This window comes from Ambystoma mexicanum, chromosome 2p (assembly GCF_040938575.1).
Source record: "Ambystoma mexicanum isolate Mex_15411 chromosome 2p, UKY_AmexF1_1, whole genome shotgun sequence".
Classification (NCBI taxonomy): Eukaryota; Metazoa; Chordata; class Amphibia; order Caudata; family Ambystomatidae; genus Ambystoma; species Ambystoma mexicanum.
The window spans coordinates 966,614,467-966,635,072 of NC_090923.1; the positions used below are offsets into that span (position 1 = coordinate 966,614,467).

The following is a 20,606-nucleotide window of genomic DNA, read 5'->3' on the forward strand; positions in this document are numbered from 1 at the left end:
TTTAAAATCCTTATATTATAAGAATCTTTTGCCTTCTACCTTAAAGAAAAAGCACCTGGGGCAATACCCTACCATTGCATGAGGTGCTTGCTTGTGGAAATCCCTTCATGCCAATGTACAGTAAGAAAAGAGCATCACCAAATTCAGAAAACAACTGAAAACATTCTTTTTTAAACAAGCTTATACGTCTCAATGACTCCGATTGCGTCACATTTTCACCAGTCGCCAGTTCCTAAAGAGCCCCTTTCCTTCTACTGAATGCACCTGTTTACTAGTTGATTGTCAAGTGCACTTTTCACAGCACCCTTCATTTTTATACTTACACTGATCTCAATGTACCAAGTCCTGTGAATGATCAGTTCATCCTTTCGCTCCCTGTCTTGTCCCTCCCTCCACTTCACCTCCTTATTGGTGGGCCACATTTTTGTATTACATTTGGCACTGTATAAATCAACAACAAATGAATGAATAAATACTGTGTCCAATACTGGAGGCCAAATGTTCCTGTTTATTCATCCACCATGGCACCTGTTACTACCAGGAAGTCTGCATCAGCGCTATTGCTGGCAGATGAGAGTTCGGTTCATGGGTACCATAACTTTGGAGGGATTGTTTAGTTATCAAAAAGATTGGTGCTGTTGGTCTGTTCCAAAGAGCAATGTCCTTCACCGCCAGACTTATACTTTGAAAATTCTGTGGTTTAGAGGAAGGAACTATAGAGTCTTAAACATCCAAGCCATTAGGCCTCTCCCCGGATATTCATTTGTTGAGGTTTCGTTTAATCGGCCTAGGTTGGAAGTATTTTATTTTCATTTTCTATTTAAGAGGACAACCTATATAAAAATATCCCATTAGCAAAATATATAACCTACCACAGCCAAGACAAAGGCTAACATGTGACTAAATCCAAGAAGGTAAAAAGTATGGGAATGAATCTCAGTAAAAAGGAAATAGTTTTGGTGAAACTATTTATTGAGTTTTGTAAGAGAATTAATCAATTAACTAGTGGCCCCTGAACATTTCTTATCACTGGCAATTATTGGTTCAGGCACAGATTAGGCGGTGAGGTAATTATGAGAACATGGATCTTTTTCCAAGGTTTTTCTTGTTTTATGATGTGCAATGGGCATGTTCTGGGAATGCCAATGGCATTGTATCTTTTGTATGGTGTGAACCATTATAGCATGCGGAACCCTTAAAGGAAAGTCTCCAGTCCTGGGGTGTCACTTATAAGCCTTGGGAGGAAATTGGCGGCAGATAGTGAGTGTCACCATGACTCAGTGGTGTCCTGGAGCTAGCATAGTACCCTGGCCTGTGTACCATAGTAAAAGAGGGTTAGGATATAGACACCCTGTCTCACCCCTTCAAAGAATCTTAGATGAAACTGGCATCTTGATTGATTGATTGATTGATTGCTTGATTGAGGTATTTCTAACACTCTGCGGGCTGTTGTCTAGGCACAGATGGAGCAATCATGGAACAATCATGCTGAAGCTAAGGCTAGTAAATAATGACATAGAGAGAGCTTCGAAAAAGCATTACATTTTTAACTCCTTTCAGAAGGCAAAGAGAGTCGTCCGAAGCCCGGTTGGGAATGCATTGAAGAGAGTTGGCCAGCTGTGGAAAATCTACTGTCACCTCTAGACCTGCATCTAGCCGGAGGAGTGACACAGAGATTTTGGTGAGAAGATTGCAGATATTGCAGAGATTGAGTAGAGCAGTAGCACGTGATTTTATTGGGCAGATAAGGAGAAAACAGCACAGGAAGTCACTTGTAGACTATACACAGGATTTTAAATTGAATACACAAAGAGAACAGGACACAACAGAAGGGGAAAATCAACAACCAGCTTCCCTCAAAAAGGAGGGTTTTTAGGCATTTCCTGAAGGTAGAGTGTCTTCCTTCCAGGAGTAGGTTCATGGGAAGATCATTTCACGCTTGCGCAGCCAACACAGGGAATGGTCTTCCATTCGCCCTTGCTCTTTGAACCTGAGGAACCATGAGATGCTGAACGTCATATGACTACAAGGATCGCTGAGGCTTGTAAAAAGGCAGTTTTTCTTTCAAATAACGGATGGCATCCCCGAACATACATGTATGGGCCAAGGTGAGAACTTTAACTCTAACCCACACAGCCACTGGCAGCCAAGTGTTCGGGTCTCTTTCTGAGACCTGAACACTTGTTTCCCTCTTGGGGATATTGCATACTCTCTGAACAGCATAATTTTTAATTTTTTGCTGTTTTTATTACACATTCCTTGCTGGTGCCCCCAAGCTGTTGGCATGATGATTGCACAGACTAATGGCTCACAACTGTTTTGTATTGTTATTTATTTGGTATTTATATAGCGCATTAATCCAAAGCGTATAAAAACGGTACAATAGTGAACAAATGAAGATTGACATTGGGAGCCTGGAATCAGCCCTGCTGGATCAGATGTAGTTTCAGTGATTTACGAAATAAAGAATAGGAGGCGATAGAATGTAGAGGAATAGGAAGAAGATTCCAGTGCAGTGGGTCAAGGTGAGCAAGCATGCAAAAGCGTGATTGAGCACAAGGAGTGGGACTACTAGTCGAAACTGAGAATTAGAGCGAAGGAGTGTAGAATGAGACCAGTGAGGAAAGGTATTCAGGAGTAAGACCATATAGTGATTTAAATACCAAGCAAAGAACATTTTATTTAAGCTATGCATGGAAAGGAAGCCAGCCCGGAGTGAGAAGAGCAGATAATATTGATTCAGGCGAGGTCAAACAAAGGAGTACCCGAATAGCAGCATTGAAAAGAGATTTTAGAGGAGCAAGTCTAGAAGTAGGAAGACAAAAGAGTGCAATGGAATAATAGGAGAGATGTGAGTAGCCCAAGGACGAATTTCTCGCAGCACCCTTAGGTGATGATAAGAATTTTTCCACACAGCATTAACATGTGCATAAGCGCCCAGAGTGGCTTCCATATGGATGCCTAGCGTTTTTACCTTATCTGCCACCGAGATTTGACATCCTTCCACTTTAAACCTCTTGTATTCTTGTCCCAGTTTGGCCCTGGCTTGCTTGTATCCGTAGATCATGAGCTCCGTTTTTGAGCTATTCAAGCATAACCAATTTATTGTCATCCAATTTTTGATGAAGACAAATATTCTATTTAATTTTCCCAAACCTTGTGAATAGTTCCCACTAAGCTCCATCGTCTGCATAGTTAGTAAAATGCAGGCCCATCTGTTCCATTTAGACATATAATGGTTTTATATATACATAAATCTGCCATCCGCTCCCTCTGCCTTCTCTCACCTCATAACTCCATCTCCTCTTCTCTTACCTCACTAGGTTGGCTCTCTTTTCACTTCCAGCTCAAATTTAATTTCCTCTGTCTAGTCTTCAAAGCCCTCTATGGTTTTGCCCCTCCCTACCTATCCTCCCTTCTCACCTTCTATACGCTTGCTCATCCCCTGACAAACTGGCCTGTCGCCTTTTCCAAAGGCAATATCGCCTCTCTGTACTAACCAAGAAGCGAGCTCATATTCAAGCCTGTGTTTCTGCAGCATCTAACAACTCGGCCGAACTCTTTAAAATCTGCAAGGAGCTGGCCAACCCTGCTGCAGTATCCACCTCTCCTCTCGCCTCTCAGGCCCTTTGCAATGACCTTGCCTCACACTTTATCTGTAAAACTAAGGACATCCTGTTCACACTCTCCTCCTCTCCTTCTCCCCTCCCCTTCCCTCCTCTGCCTTCTGATCCTCCCTCAGATTCTCTTCCTCCCTCTTTCTCCGCCATTCCTCTTTTCTCCCCTGATGAGGTTGCCAGACAAGCCCGATCTATGAAAGCCTCATCTAAACAGGTTCATCTCTGTTCCTCCAAAACCATTAAGGACCACATTGACGCCCTTGCACCTGCTCTTGCAGACTTCTGCAACCTCTCCTTTGCCTCTGGTTCTTTCCTCTCCCCCCTGAAACACTCCATTGTGCATCCTCTACTCAAGAAACCCTCAGCTGATCGCTCCTGTCCAGCTAACTATCGCCCCATTTCCATCACCCCCTTTCTGAGTAACCTTCATTCTGACTCTGTCGGCTCACTCCATGACCACCAATCTGGCTTCAGAGCCTCCAGAAGTACGGAAACTGCTCTCCTGAACATCCGTGAAGATCTGCTCTCCAATCTTGACTCTAACATTCCCTCTGTCCTTATCCTACTTGATCTCTCCTCCGCTTTTGATACGGTCAACCACACCATCCTGCTCAATCGTCTCTGTGACAACCTTGGCATCACTGATCAGGCTCTGGCTTGACTTACCTCCTTTATCTCTGATCGACCTTCCCAGGTACAACTTGGGTCCTTCCTCTCCTCTATCTCCCTCTCTACCTGTGGTGTTCCTCAGGGGTCTAATCTCTCGCCCTGGCTTTTCAACCAATACTTGGCAACCCTTGCCTACTGCATCTCCATCTTCTGCTCCAACTTCCAATGCTATGCTGACGACACACAACTAATTTTCAGGCTTCCCTCTGCCACCTCCCCTTCCTCCCTCATCTCTGACTGTCTAATCGCCATTCACAATTGGTGTGCCACCAACGATCTCTGTTTAAATGCTAATAAAACTGAGATCCTCCTCATCGGCACACCCTCTCCTTCCTTCCTTCCGCCTTACTCTCTGGCCTGCCTCCTTCGGCCCTTCTCCTGCACCTACCTGCGAAGCAAAGAACCTCGGGATCATCTTTGATTCTACACTATCCTTCTCCTCCCACATCTCTGAAGTCTCAAAAAAATCTACCTTCTTACTACACCTGCTCAGAGATATCTTTCCCTTCCTCTCCTTCCCACAGATCCTCACTGTCTCCAAAGCTCTGATTCTCTCTAAGCTGGACTACTGCAACAGCCTCTTTCTAAAGCTACCTGCCTCCACCCTCCGCCCTCTACAGCTAATCCAGAACAGAACTGCGAGACTTGTCCTTGGCCTCAAGCCCCGGGATCGTATCTCTCCAGCACTGAAATCCCTCCATTGGCTCTCAGTGGATGCAAGGATTAAATTTAAAACCCTTTGCATTGTCCACAAGGCTTTCTAGGGCCTGGGTCCTAAATACCTTCAACTATCCCTCCTTAAATACCTCCCTTCTCGAGCCCTTCGCTCCTCTACTTCAAACTCCCTCAGGGTCAGCCGCTTTTCTAAGAAATGTGCAGGGGGCAGATCGTTGTCCTCGGCCGGAGCCTCCCTTTGGAACAGCCTCCCTGCCGCCCTGAAACTGGAGGAAAACCATCTACGATTCCGTAAGCTCCTTAAGACCTTCCTCTTTGCATCTGCCTTTGCCACTCTCCTCCCCTGTTGATCTGCCTTCTTTTCTCAGCACTGCCTCACCTGCCAATGGGGCCCCGTTGGCTCAGTTACCTGCCCTCCTGGACTTCCTCCGGCACTGCCTCCCGGCCACCCCTGCACCGGGGCTTGTTATCTGTACCCTCACAGGTCCCCCCACTCCTCTCCTGCACTTATCAGATGTTACCCTATCTGACTTGCCCTGCATTGCACCCTTCACCGGCTGCACAAATCACTGGTCTTATCACCTTATTTATTTACTTATGTATCCACTAACTTATTATTTATCCTATGCCTGAACTTCTTTGCCCCCCCTCCCTTTTTCTGTTGCACTTCCCCCTTTCCCTTTCCCATGCACTTGCACGTTCTCAATGTCACTAGGCCTAGTAAGATCGTTTGTTTTTGTTTTCTCCCCTGCTCCCCCCCCTTTGCCTGGTCGCGCTCTGAAACACCTGTGTATGGACGCGATATAAATAATCATATCATATCGTTCACTCCGTTCTGTGGATCTCTTCCTTCTCTCTCCTCTTCCTCCTCCTTGTGCCCCTTCCCGCTACCGCTCCTTCCAACTCCTCGCACCTTTCCATTGGAACTTCCTTCCCCTCCCCATCCACTCTATTACCTCCTACCCTTCATTCCGCACTTCTCTAAAACCGTATCTCTTCCATTCACCCCCTAGAATCTTTCTGCTTCCTCTCTCACTACTGATTCTACCTCTACCTACACCTCCTACCCCCTCTCTCACTATGGTTCCTCTCCATTACCCCTTAACCTCATCAATAATGTAAATTGTTCCTTGTTCGGTTTTCTGGTTTAGATTCAATTGTCATGTATTGCTTGTTGTATTTGCTTGTTCCTCTTGTAAAGCGCTTTGGATTGAAGCGCTTTATAAATTAAAATAAATACAAATACAAATACAAATTAAACAATGCTATGCTGAGGATTAAACAACTCTGCTGAGGATTTTCCTGCCTAACCAAAATTAAAGGGAAACACTCTAACACAGGATGCCTGGCCCTCACACTAAACGTCTGGCCCTCACACTAATCGTCAAATACAAAAAAAATATGGCAATTCAAAATAACAATAACAAAAATTCACAGTTTCTTGATAATCTCCCAATAACTGCGTGAGCTCCCTTCCTCAGAATTCACTTTGAATTCTACTCCAAGGTTCAACAAAAGGAAGAAACAAGGAACTGCTCTTTAGAGAAGATAGTCTCAAATCAGTTTTAATGTTTCAAAGTCGGGATAAAGTTGTGTTAACCGAATTTCCAACAAAAGCAACTCTTGTCTTCTTTGTGAAATATGGACTTTCTACTTCTACAGAACAGCACCAATGGTAATCCTGGCCACGATTCTTTGCCACAGTTCAAAAGAAATGCAACTCCTACAATTCTTAATAAAACACAGTTCTTAGTTAACCTTTAGTAGGTCATTAGTCACAAGATTAGGATTTACAATGGGTATATTGGTCAGGTTGACGTCACAGTGCTGCTACTTCCACTTCAACTTCACTTCTATTCAAGTTTATCATGAGAGCATTCTGCTTCATCTCATAATGCTTCACTTCCCTTGGGCTTCACAATGTTCCATCCACTGACACTTAGATATGCTACTACAGCTTCAGTACTCTGAAATACTACCAATGCTTCAGGACTTCGTATTTCAAAACAGTTTTTAGTTATGACAAGATTATGGTTAAGGCACTTCAACACCCTCTGACAGGCAAGACACTCTTCCTCTGAATATCTCTTCAAAGGGGACAGCCTCTTTGCCTCTCTTATCTGTCTCAACTTTAAATAATATACAGCAACAAGTACTTTTAATTGTGTCAACTTCAGATAGTATTCATGAGCAGCAAGTTTCCCTTCCCCAACTTTGCTTTCATCTCTCTGCCAACGGTTAGCCGAAATGATTACCTAGAAGGCTTGGTGCCACTCTCTTGGCTCCAGGTAATGCTTGCACACCTGTATCTTAAGCAACATTAAACTTTCTGTAGGCTCACAGTCTTAGCTCGTTTTCTGGCTTTAAGAAAGCTGCCTTCAGGCTCAAGAGGTTAATACTATTGGCTTGGGAAATACTTGTTTCTTCAATTGTAAATGTTAAGTTTAAAGGCTTTACTTCTTTAACAGGCATTTAAGGTACACATGCATAAATATGTAAAAAGTCACTCTTTTCATAGAAAGCAAAATGTGGCGCACTCAACCACTTCTTCATATAGTTTACAACACTTAAGCATTACAACAATGGCTGTTTGTAGCGTTTGCTCTTCATGTGAGTGAAATAGAATGATTACCACTCACACGTGAGTGCTACTTTCGCATTGTTCCATTGTTAAAGGTTTAACTAACTACTTCAGCTCACTTCTTTCTAATGCAAGTGAAGGTAGGACTGGATACTGTCTCTGGCAGTGTTCGCGCAATGAATCAGAACACACCACTGGTACGGCAATCTTCACAATTAGGCCCACATGGGGAAAGGCATCCTTCTTGCCTGCCTTTTCCATCTTAGAGTATGGGGGAACAGGACCCTCTCAGAACAAGCAGGTGAAATACGCTGTATCAATTTTCCTGCGTCCCTTCGGTTCTCCCACTTCTGCACAGATTACCAACACTTCTGCCTCTGCTATTGCACGCAGTCCAGTCACAGTTCCAGCTCTTTCTCATTGCCTGCACCCAAAGGGGACTTTTATGCCTCTCAGGTTCCTTCAGGTGTGGCCTGTTAGGCTTGATTGCCTGACTACTACTACAGCATGCCTCTTCAGCCTTCTTCCTCGTCCTAGTACTCATGGGATGATGGGACTCCTAGTCCCCAATAATAAAATCAGTTAGCTCAAATTCTGCTATTTGGCAAACAGCCATCAAAAGTGTAGGATTATGGGGAAAGTTGAACAAGGGGTTTTCTCAATCTTCCTGGACCGGTTCCCTCCACCCCCATGTGATCCTCTCGCAGTACACCAACCCCAGGGTCGGGTTCAGGAAGCGTCTGCCTTTCCCTGGCCACATGAGAAGAGTCCCAGATCAGGTTTCTACGAGGACTCGTGACTGATTCATCACAATACTAGTACATTTACTACATACCACCCAAAATGCAACCATAAAAGAATAAATAAGTAATACATGTTTGTACCTTAACATTTCTAATTCCACTATTTGTAAAATTGACTTAACTTACCTCAAGCTAACACTTCTCTGTTCCCTCTAACCTGCCTCTGTCCCTCACTTTCTCTGCATCCACTCCAGCAATCATCCAACATGGTCCCTAACACATCTGGCTGTACCACCTATCTGCACTTAAACATGTTTTTTAAAAATATATATATTTTTTATTAGTTTCACAGTTGGAGCAACAACATTATAATTGACCACACAGCAACTTCCAAGCATAAGCAGTTCAAATCACACCGAGGGATGTTCGACCTCCCTACGTGGCGGCGAGATCCTGAGGCCCGGGTTCCTGGTTCTCCCCCTCCTCCAACCCCTAGGCTTCCCACACCCAATATGCACAAAAGTCTGCACCCCTCATCAGTTGCCACATAGGCTTAAGTAGAGTCTTGCCTGACGTGGTTTGAAAGTCAGGGCCGGGAATTTTAGATCATAGTCTAGCTGGGGAGACCAGGTTGCTTGAAATTGGTGGCGCTTTCCCTCCTTTGCAGTAGGCACCCTTTCCACGACCAAAATATCCCAGACCTTAATCCACCAACATTCCAGATCTGGGCCTTCTGCTGTTTTCTAGCACACTCAGATAGTTAGCTCAAGTGGACTTAGGGATCGTGTAGCCTTCTGTCTCGTTTCAGGATGAGTGATACAGTGACATCTTTGGGTATATATTATTATTATTATTTATGTGAACCTATCTTACTCTGAGAGGTGAAATTCCCTTTTACAGTCCCCAAATGAACGGGGTTGGACATCCACAAACAGTTCACCCAGAGTACGTAGGCCCCCTCGGAGGGATGCCCGTGGTAAAGGCAGGGTTACTGAAGACCGGCGAGAGTGGGCCCATACCCCTAGTGATCTTTTTCCTCCTTAGTACCTCATCCCACAACTTTAGAGTGGTGTTCGTTGATGAGAGGAGATGAGACCAACGCCTACGTAACGTGTAAGAGACAAAAGGTAGGAAGCATAGGGGAAAATATCAGTGGATTGCTCAATTTCCGTCCACTTAAGTGCGGGAGTGTCAGCCGTCCAAGTGGACAGATGGGAGAGGTGGGCTGCCTCCGCATAGCTCAACAAGTTGGGATCCCCCTAGTCCGGATCCCCCCATCATCACCCTCTAGGGGGATTCTGGATTTTTTCCCCCTCAAATGAAGCCCAAGAGTTTGTGTTGGAGCCTTTCTAATATGGGTTTCGGGACCTCCACTGGGAGGGATGAACCGCAGTATAACAACGAGGAAGGAGGTTCTTTTTAGCTGCCGTGCACGCTATGTAGGTTGTGTCCCAGCGGATCGGACAGATAGCTTTCAGGGAGCTGATATCTTGTGAGGTTAGACCCACCACTAGCTCCACTGATTTCCCAAAATGAATGTCAAACCGTCCCACCTGACCAAATGCTTGGAGTTCCTGTAAGGTCACCTACATGGAGGGGGTGATGTTGGTTATAGATAAGAGAACATCATCGGCTTATAACGACACCTTATGGGGAGTCCTGCGCTACTGGGGACTGCATCGCATCGTTTTCATGTGTACATTGAGCCAATGGCTTCATGATGAGAGCAAACAACAGGGGAGATAGCGGGCATCCCTGACGTGTACCTGGAGTGAGGTATTCAGAGAGAAATAATTGACGGCTATCAATTTCCTAAATTGTGGTCCAAATCGAATGCTTCCAGAGTCAGGTGCATGAAAGACCAGTCTACCTTGTCAAACGCTTTTGTGGCTGTTTTCTAGCACACTCAGATAGTTAGCTCAAGTGGACTTAGGGATCGTGTAGCCTTCTGTCTCGTTTCAGGATGAGTGATACAGTGACATCTTTGGGTATATATTATTATTATTATTTATGTGAACCTATCTTACTCTGAGAGGTGAAATTCCCTTTTACAGTCCCCAAATGAACGGGGTTGGACATCCACAAACAGTTCACCCAGAGTACGTAGGCCCCCTCGGAGGGATGCCCGTGGTAAAGGCAGGGTTACTGAAGACCGGCGAGAGTGGGCCCATACCCCTAGTGATCTTTTTCCTCCTTAGTACCTCATCCCACAACTTTAGAGTGGTGTTCGTTGATGAGAGGAGATGAGACCAACGCCTACGTAACGTGTAAGAGACAAAAGGTAGGAAGCATAGGGGAAAATATCAGTGGATTGCTCAATTTCCGTCCACTTAAGTGCGGGAGTGTCAGCCGTCCAAGTGGACAGATGGGAGAGGTGGGCTGCCTCCGCATAGCTCAACAAGTTGGGATCCCCCTAGTCCGGATCCCCCCATCATCACCCTCTAGGGGGATTCTGGATTTTTTCCCCCTCAAATGAAGCCCAAGAGTTTGTGTTGGAGCCTTTCTAATATGGGTTTCGGGACCTCCACTGGGAGGGATGAACCGCAGTATAACAACGAGGAAGGAGGTTCTTTTTAGCTGCCGTGCACGCTATGTAGGTTGTGTCCCAGCGGATCGGACAGATAGCTTTCAGGGAGCTGATATCTTGTGAGGTTAGACCCACCACTAGCTCCACTGATTTCCCAAAATGAATGTCAAACCGTCCCACCTGACCAAATGCTTGGAGTTCCTGTAAGGTCACCTACATGGAGGGGGTGATGTTGGTTATAGATAAGAGAACATCATCGGCTTATAACGACACCTTATGGGGAGTCCTGCGCTACTGGGGACTGCATCGCATCATTTTCATGTGTACATTGAGCCAATGGCTTCATGATGAGAGCAAACAACAGGGGAGATAGCGGGCATCCCTGACGTGTACCTGGAGTGAGGTATTCAGAGAGAAATAATTGACGGCTATCAATTTCCTAAATTGTGGTCCAAATCGAATGCTTCCAGAGTCAGGTGCATGAAAGACCAGTCTACCTTGTCAAACGCTTTTGTGGCATCCAAAGCTAGGATGGCCAGCTTCTCATTGCTCTTAAAGACTGGTTCAATCAGGTTCAACGCCTGCCTGATGTTATCTCCTGTTTTCCTGCCTTGGATGAAACCCGTTTGAATGACGTTAACCCATCGTGGAAGGAGTGGGGCCAGGCAATTCGCCAACACCTTTGAATAGATGTTGGCATCAATATTCAAAAGCGAGATTGGCCTGTAGGAGGCACAATCGTTATGGTCCTTACCGGGTTTCAACACCAAAATTGTGGTGGAGCTTTGCATGGAGGGGGTCACATTTCCCGCTTCTGAGAATTTATTAAAAAGGGACGTCAAGGGGACAAGTAGCTGATCCTTAAAGAGTTTATAGACTTTAAGGGAGAAAAGCCATCCGGGCCAAGGGCCCAGGATTTTAGGGATTTAGTTACTGTCTCCGCTTCCTCCTGTCGAATCGGGTCTTCTAAGGCCTGCATGTCTTCCCGGGCAAGCTGGGGTAGGGGGGCCTCTGCGATATACTGCCTCTGTGCCTCTGTTGATCTGTCTGAGATGGCCATGGTCTCAAGTAAATGGGCCTGCACTAACTTCAGTTTATCCTGCTCACTGTATTGGGTTGCCCAGATTGATTCCGGAGGCCAATGATGAAATGTTGCCTTCTGGTTCTCGCAAGCTTCCTTGCCAGTAGATGGTTGGCCTTATTACTTTGAGCATAGTAGCCCTGTTTGACTGTTAGCAGGGTCCGTGCCATCTCCTCAGCATACAGGGCCTCTAATTTGTTTCGGCCTACCTGTAGGGCAGCGTGAACCTTGGGGGACCATCCCTTCTTGGATGTACCTTCAATGTCCAGGATTTCTTGTTCCAAGAGGCTCCTGGTCTGCTTTTTCCTTCTGTGATATGCTGCTGTGTGTGATATTAGGATCCCTCTGATGACCGCCTTCATGGCGCGCTACGTTATAGCCGGGGAGGTTAGATCAGTGGGGTTCTCTTGAAAGTAGTCTCTGATTGCTTTGGCTACCCCATCCCTCAAAGCCAAATTGTTCAGGATTGGGTGATATAAACGTCATTGTCATCTGAGTCTGGGTGCTGGGTTCCAAAATCTAATTTGCAGCAATAGTGGGGCATGGTCCGTGAGAACCTTCGGGGTGATGCACACTTTATTAGTGAATGACAAGAGCTGGGGTGAGGCCAGGATCAAGTCTATACGTGAGGAGGTACGGTGGACCTGTGAGAAGAAAGTATAGTCCCTTTCCTCTGGGTTAAGCACTGTCCAAGTGTACGGACTCCCAGAGATCTAAACAAATGGGGGATCCTCAGTGCGATTTTATAGTCTCAAGGGGATCCTTGTCGGGGTCAGGCACCCTGTTGAAGTCTCTCCCGATGATGACCTGCCCTTCCAGAAAGGGGAGGAGGGAGGCCTCTAGTTCTTCCAGAAAATGTTCTTGCCCCTCATTCGGGGCATAGATAGAGACCAGTGAGTGTAGTTGACCCGAAGTATCCCCTTCACTCCCATGAATCGGCCACCTGGGTCTGTGATCATGTCTAACTCCTCAAATTGAATGCCTCTGGCCATCAAGACTGCTGTCCCCCCGCCCCCTTTTGGTGCCGGAGAATTGAGGCCCTTAACATTTAGAGAGACAAAGTTCACATACGGCCATGGTATCTCTGTGCTCTCCTCTGTTGGTGTTGTGCGGAGGTGAGCGGGGGGAAGAGCACTTAAACATGTTCAATGTTGATTGTTCTTAATCTAAGTATGTCCACCCATGTATTGTCCCCGGTGACTGTTCCATTGACTCTGCATCCTCGTCAGAATGTCACTCGTTCTTACACCATTGAAAGAAGCTCACTGCTTCCCATCAAATCTGATATCTTATCTAATGTACATTGTTTGGTGATGAAAGAACATTGGTTTCCCTGTTTATAATTAATAAATAATTTATGTTAGAGTAACCAATGTATGTAGTAATTGTAGTGATATGTGCTAAGTGTTTGTACCTTAACTTTATTTCCACTGCTTACGGACTTTAATGTTTGTTAGATTAACCATAACTGTTTAAATAAAAGGTTTTTTTATTGATAATATGCAATATAATGTAATATGTACTATGTTATGTATATATATTTATATATATACATATATATATTACATGGCCTGCGTAGCGGCCATGTGGTAATGGTTAGTTGCTAAACCCATAGGAAGTGCACCTTTTTGGATGGCTTATAACTTTGCTCCCCCTGGACGAATCCTCACCAAACTTTGCAAAGAAAGTATATGGCCCACTCTATAGTCACGTTTGGTGACGTTTAGTCAAGGGGGGGCAAAGTTATAGGGGGAGTCCGAAATTTATTTTTTTCCCATAGACATAATGGGAAAAACTTTGCTCACGCCTACAGCCCAAACCGCTGGATGGATTTTCACCAAATCTGAGGCAGGTGCGGCGGCTTGGTCCCGAAAGCGTGCTTTTGTTAATTTGGTGTAAATCCGTCCAGTACCTTTTTTTCTAATGACCAAAACGTAAGGCAAACAAATTAGTGATATCTATGTCCGCTCCGCAGACTCACTTCCCTCTTCAGTCCGCAGACTGGCCTCTGATTGGCCCGAAAAATTCGCTGACTTTTGCATGGTCCATGGACATCGGACGCGGCCGCTGATTGGATGGTGAGAAAACGTGAAATGCGTCGGTTTCCCTGAAATGCCCGCCATCTTGGATTTGCAGACTTTTTTGGGGTCCGCAGACAGAGCAGTGAAAACATTAAAAGAAAAGCAACATTGCACTTGTCAAACTCAACAAACAATCTCTGGGGAGGTGGGGGGATGAGGATGAGATATGCCCATAAGAAGCCAAAAACTGGTTGGTTCACCCCCCGACAGTCCGCAAACACTCCAGATGTCCTGGGGCAGTCCTGTGGTGTTCGCGGACAATTCAGATGTCCTAGGACATCTGTACCTATTTCTGCATTACAGGGTGATAGAAAAAACAGTTTTTGGATGGCTTATAACTTTTGCGCCACTCAATGAAACTGCATGTAATTTTGCAATTTTATTCTAGAACTAATCCTGAATGGATTCTGTCAAGAGGGGGCAAAATTAGAGGGGGGGTCCCAAAATATTGTAAAGGCATATAAATGTGGTGTCATTTGACGAATGCACAACATTTGCAAAACGATTTTGGATCTAGATATAATGGTTTTCTAAAGTTTGGTGGGATTTTCTCAAGAGGGGGCGAAATTAGAGGGGGGATCACAACATTTTTAGATGGCTTATAACTTTGTTGCTATTTGACGAATGTGGACAAAGGTTTTGAGAAAGATTATAGACCCAACCTTCAATCTTTGTGTAAAGACTCAATGGATTTTGTCAAGTGGGGGCTAAGTTATATGACTATTGTATATACATACATTTTGACACTTGGAAAAAGTAGTCATATACCTTTGGTGACTGAGGTATAGCCTGTGGCCGTGGGCAGTAGTCAGATTGTCTGGGACATGGCACAAGGTCATGACACGGACAATCTGGCTACTGGCCATGACCGCTAGGGATGAAAAATGATGTTAAAGTGGCTATGTCTACCTGGGACCGGCTATGTGGTAAAGTTATTCGAAGGAAGGGTAGGTTTGAAAGGGAAAAAAAGTGCTTGTGGTAATATGTTCATAGGGTTTTGTGCAGGCTGCCATGGCAAGGGAAGAACGGTTGTGTATGGCGCCCTGCCTTCTCTTTCCATGTTGGCTGTCTTGGAAAAGGATTTTCCTTCCTTCTTACAGCGGGATGCCAGAGGCGTCCCGCTATAGGAAGAAAAATCTATGTTTTAGCACCCCGAGTTCCCGCTTTGGGAACCAGGGGTGCTAATGGCTCTTATCCCCCATTTCAGGGGCTGCAATGGATGATAATGGTGTGTAGCCCTCCTTATTAATTAATTAATTTATTTATAACACGCCAACGCCCGCAGACATCAGGCTGTATGGTTACAGTATTTGTTGAGGAAGATGAAGCGGAGGAAGACAGCTAACTTCTTGGCGAGAAAGGAGCAACCTTTCTGAGAGCATTGCGGTCATTGGATTTGGTGTGGAGGAGGTTGGAGTTGGTCCCGTAGGAGTACTGTCCAGGTAGTCTGTGACTGAGTACAAAATTGCACTCAGTGCATTTCACTTTGGTAGCTTTAGCCTTTGGTACACTCCCAACAGTAGCACAGAACTGGCCCACTCATAATTCGATCTTGGTGCTAGAAGTAGGCACTTCCTCTACCTCATCTTCTTGGTCCTCTTCGTTGTCTTTGAAAGTACAGACGCCTTCGCGAACACGTCACCATGCCGTGCGCATGGTCACGTGGCGCTGTCCAGAAGGTCTGTGATGAAGTCAGATGTTCCCGGACATCTACGGATGCAAAATTATTTCAAAAAGTTGTAATAAATGTATAGACGTGTTAAAAATTGTGCTACAAGGTGGGAAATGGCAGAGTTTTAAGGTGAAACTTTGTAAATTGGACAAAAATATTGCTTATTGGCTAAGTTTGATATTAGTAAGTTGTAGGAAAATAGCATGCACTGGTAAAAACCCATGAAATTCACTGAAAAAACTTTGTTAAAGGGACGTTATGGGTAAATTGCACTAATAAAAACCTATGAAATTCTATGAAAAAACTTTGTTAAAGGGACATTATGGTTAAGTTGTACTAATAAAACCTATGAAATTCAATAAAAGAACTTAGTTAAGGGGACGTTATGCTTATGTTGCACTAATAAAAACCTATGAAATGCAATGGAAAGAAATGGTTACAGGGACGTTATGGTTACAGGTAAAACCGAAAAACCTCAGAAATTCACCAGTTATGGTAAGCTAAGCAACCATAACCCACGCCACCACCGTGCACTGCTAAGGCTAACACCCAGGACATCAAAGATGACATTACAAATGTCATTGATGACATTGACCTAGTAACCATCACTGGAAGTTGACCTCCAGTTCAGAGCCACAACAGCAAGGCATTGCTTGCAATTAGCCCAAATGCAAAGCCTTCTACTCTGGAAAACTGCCTTTGTCTTACAGGGCAGTGCGTCTTTATACATAGCTTAATCAACCCAAGACAGACAGTTCTCAAGACTGCAGACAACACTGTAACAGGTTCCAGCCTTATTAGGGATCATCAGTGTAGTATAGTCTGACAGTCTTGTGGTTGGAGCACTGTGGCATGTTTAGCAAACACCAGCACATTTATGGTAGGTTCAAAAAGGCTTGAAAAAAAAACTTTCACCTGGAATGTGAAAGTAAAATAATCCATTTGAGCTAAGTCACTCATTCCATAAGGCCACCTAGTAAGCATTATTGTAAGTTTACCTCCAGTTCAAAGCCACATCAGCAAGACATTCACAGTCTGGTCAATAAGATTCAGAGTCAACTGAGGCGTGCACTTTAGTGTTAGAGTAAGGCCCAGCAACCGTTCAAGTACAGTCTTCAGTGTTTATAATGCTCCTAGCTTCAAGAACATTGAGAGTGGTTTGATCAACAGTGCGCCCCTCAAAATTGTGTAACTAACATCTGCAGAAAGTAGTACATTTTGTATGTGGAAAAGCCTTGCGCACAACTAGAAAATGTCAGGGGTTGTCACAAGCACACGACTGCAAAACCTGATAGGAATTTATGTTTTCTAACCATCAGCCAACCATTGTAATTTGTAGACAGCTCCCCTGAACGATGTCACAGAACCTCTATGAGGTGAGATGGCCATCTTTGCGTGGCAGATTGAAGGCAGAGCAATACAAGGTGAGTGCATAGTATGTCTGGTAGCTAGGGTCTAGGCATTGTGACAAGTCACTTACTCTAGGCATACTGCATGTGGCCCGGGACTCAATTTCCCAAAATACACCACAAGGGAGTAGACTGGTCAATGGACCAGGCTGTAGAAATAAGCAGTGTGGCACTCGCCAAACATGCACTTCAGAACCCATACTGTGGGAGACACTACAGCCGGCAGCACAGATACCACAAAACCCGGCACGCTGGAACGTGCAAAGTAATGCAGAACACACATACAGCTGATAAGAAGCAGTGAGGGATTTCCAAGATGGCACTGGATTCCACAGACACCGTACACACCTCTTAGTTGCAGGCTAGAAGGGAGGACATCGATACAAAGAACCAATCAGTAGAGTGATGGTAAAATGCCATTAGGCTATCACTGAGTCTAACTCATTCCAGATAAAGAGACACATGAGGATTGTAGGGAACTAACCAGTGTCCTTGCACCAGAGCACCAGGGCAATGAAAGGGGCTGAGAAATGTCATTCTCTGTCTTGGACCTGGAAGAAGCAGACGTACCTGCTGATGCTCCCTGGATGCAAGGGAGGCTGGTGGAGAGAGGACCCCTGAGAGCACTGTTGCCTGGAGGAAGGCAGTACAAGCCTGGAGGGGCTGGAAGGAGAGGTGGGGAGTTATGTCATGGGATCTCTGGAAGCCCTGGATGGGAAATGCTGACCAAAAGGGCACGCCAGACCCTTTTAAAACCTTGGGGGACCTGGAAAGCCAATGCCTGAGGCTTTTAACCCACATCCCCTGAGTGAATTTAATGCCCTGGCTAGAGGGGCCAAGGCCTATGTGAGAAACCAGCTGTATATGTTGAACCCAAGGCCAGGGGGGAAATACCTATTGGGAATATGGCAGCAAAGGACCCACAATAGAGCCCTACTCTGAATTCTGTACTCTTGATGCAAAGGAGCCAAGCAGATAAAGGACCCTGGCACAAGGGAAGGGAAAAGCGCTATATAAATGAAACAACATTTTAAAAAAAATACAATGCAGGGGACATGGGTATTACTAAGGGATCACTATTGGTTTATACTCATTCTGATTCATCTTCATGTAGAATTACATCAATTCCCCCTAGTAATATTGAGAAAGATAATAAAATGTTTATAGGCATACATTCTGGTATTGTTGTAGCCTTGCTCCATGTTCCACGGCATGACAGGTTGTGTGGTCATAAAAGCATTGAGAGGATATAATCAGGAGAATCTTAAATCGTTTCCCAGCAGCTAAGTGGTCCCCTTTCATATCAGTGGGTGGGGCATCAGGGTAAGATCAAGGGCAGGTGCTGATGAACATATCACGTGCCAAAGGGAAACTCATGTGAAATACGTGGATCGATTGCTGAATAGGAGATTCTGTGATTAAGGTGAGAGGGTTGTGGGGGTTGTGGAGGGGGGAGAAGGGCTGTGTTTAAGAAGACAATGCAACCTGAAGGGGATCTTGAGCTACAATGGACGACAGTAAGCAACCATATTTTGAATTATCTGTTTTTGTGGCATCATTAGCTGTAGTCGAGCTCCCAAATCTATTCTGTTATTGACTTTTAAACCTCGAAAAACCTGCTTTAAAAATGCACCATTTGGTAAAATATCTTAAGCGGGTGAGTGCCTCTTTAACAATGCTTTAGAATTGTACCCCAAACATAATGTGTCAACATATGAATTTTAAAATGGTACCCCATTTCGTAAAGTGTTGGGATTAGAGTGCCAAGTACCCTTTGAGTTTATTTGTAAATTGAGGCCCCAACCATATATGAAATGAGGCTGGTCTGCTATATTTTCTGCGTTTAGGGCCAGGCGTGACGTTGCTTTCTTCTGACCACCTCAGACAGTTACCAAAGATAAACATGTGGTAAATGACACCAGTCATTTTAAAAGGGCTAAATGCAAAGAAAAAAAACAACCTAAAAATTAGTTTGAGACCATCCTTTGAGTGGAAATGTGCCTTAAGTCTGAGAAATACTTTCTACTCAAGTAAAGATTCGGAAGACATCATTAAATCTCTTACTTTAGAAATAACTACTGCCTAAAAAACATGTTTGGATCTTGAAGCCCCTTGGAATCAAGGAGCACCTGGCTTGTAGCCTTTTAACTGCCTCCCACTCTTGAAGTGGTCTACGAATTACAGAGCAATGCCGGCTAGTGCGCTGCTACGGTGGTGCATTAATGGACCACAACAGTACCATCCGTGCTTTTGCTTACTTCTGGTGTCGCTAAGTGTTAAGAGTGTGAAGAACGCTACATAGAACATCAGGAAGTCAGGATACTGAGCCGACGAGAAGGCAGCTCTTGAGAATATACTTACTTCGTTAAGACCAGTACACAATGAAATAAAAAGCATTAGCACTAGGGGGATGGAAGCAGGGTAGGTGTCATCCGAGTGTGCCGTTCTTTGATTTTCCTGCAGCAGGTGCCCAATGCTCCTCCTTCTCCCCCCTTTCGCGGGCTTTGAATGCACGTGTCAACTCTGGCATTGGCCACCAGATGGTCCGAGGACCCTAGAATCATAGCACGCAGTGAGTGATGTCTCTTACTTTCCAAGACGCAGGCTTAAGATTCGGACTCCGTTCCTGGCTGGCCCAAGTGCATTTCATCCTGGCGAAAAAGTCACACGAGCTGCAGTCTTTCTTCTTCGAGGTCTCTGCAGACAAAATAAGATACACTTCAGATTGTGCAAACTGTACATCTTCATCTGCCAGGGCTCTTAGTGAGGCCTAAACCATGCTGCAATGTGGATAAAGCATGAATATATTGATGGTTGAAAAGCAGCAATGAATGATTCATGGATGGAGATGTTATACATGACATGGCTGCTGTAGAACTATGTAAAGCTGCTTGCACCAGTTCACATTTGAAGTGTAGAAATTGAGATCTAATACAGGACACACGTCATCCCTGATTGATTGCTGGAAGATGCATGTACTGACAATCCTGTAGACTTTCTCACTCAGGTCTCATTGAACATGACCCTCAAATAGTCAATCCTCAAAGGCAAAGAGTCGCAGCTAGCATGGGGATCCACTGACCTTACACGTTCCGCTCATGTACAAACCTTGGGTTGGCAAGCCTTTCAAACGGAAGAGAATAGCTGTGGTTAGAAGAGTGCCTAAGGCAGTAGTAACCAAACATCTGTTAACAGCATGGAAATATTTCACCCTAACCGTGCCACTGATTGGCCGACACATAGTTGCGTTTCTTAAAAGTCTAAATCAACTTCGAGGCTGAACTTGCATCAAATAGGTCTGGCAGGATTGTTGTCTGGGCCACGCCCTCTCAACCTGTCTCTGTTTGTATCTATAGGTTATACAGATTGTGGAATGCTCTGTAAGAATAGCTCAATCTATACACATCTACAAGTGCGGTGGCATCTTGCAGATGGCTCTGAGGTTTCCTTCTGAGGGTCATGTGTTGAGGGAGTATCCTCAGGGTCAGTTTAAGTATATAACCCTGGAGATAGGAGTTCATCTCAGTGACTGGTGGCTTCACAGAAGG

The 20,606-nt window shown here is 44.9% G+C and overlaps 1 protein-coding gene across 1 annotated transcript in view; it reads right to left on the minus strand.

Moving 5' to 3' along the window:
• The window catches only part of LOC138566975 (endothelial PAS domain-containing protein 1-like), a 423,252-nt gene that overhangs the window by 115,982 nt on the left and 286,664 nt on the right, over nt 1-20,606 (minus strand). Inside the window, exon 5 of the mRNA XM_069644763.1 lies at nt 19,649-19,755. Coding sequence (XP_069500864.1) covers nt 19,649-19,755 — 107 coding nt within the window. The remainder of the gene's footprint in view (nt 1-19,648; nt 19,756-20,606) is intronic.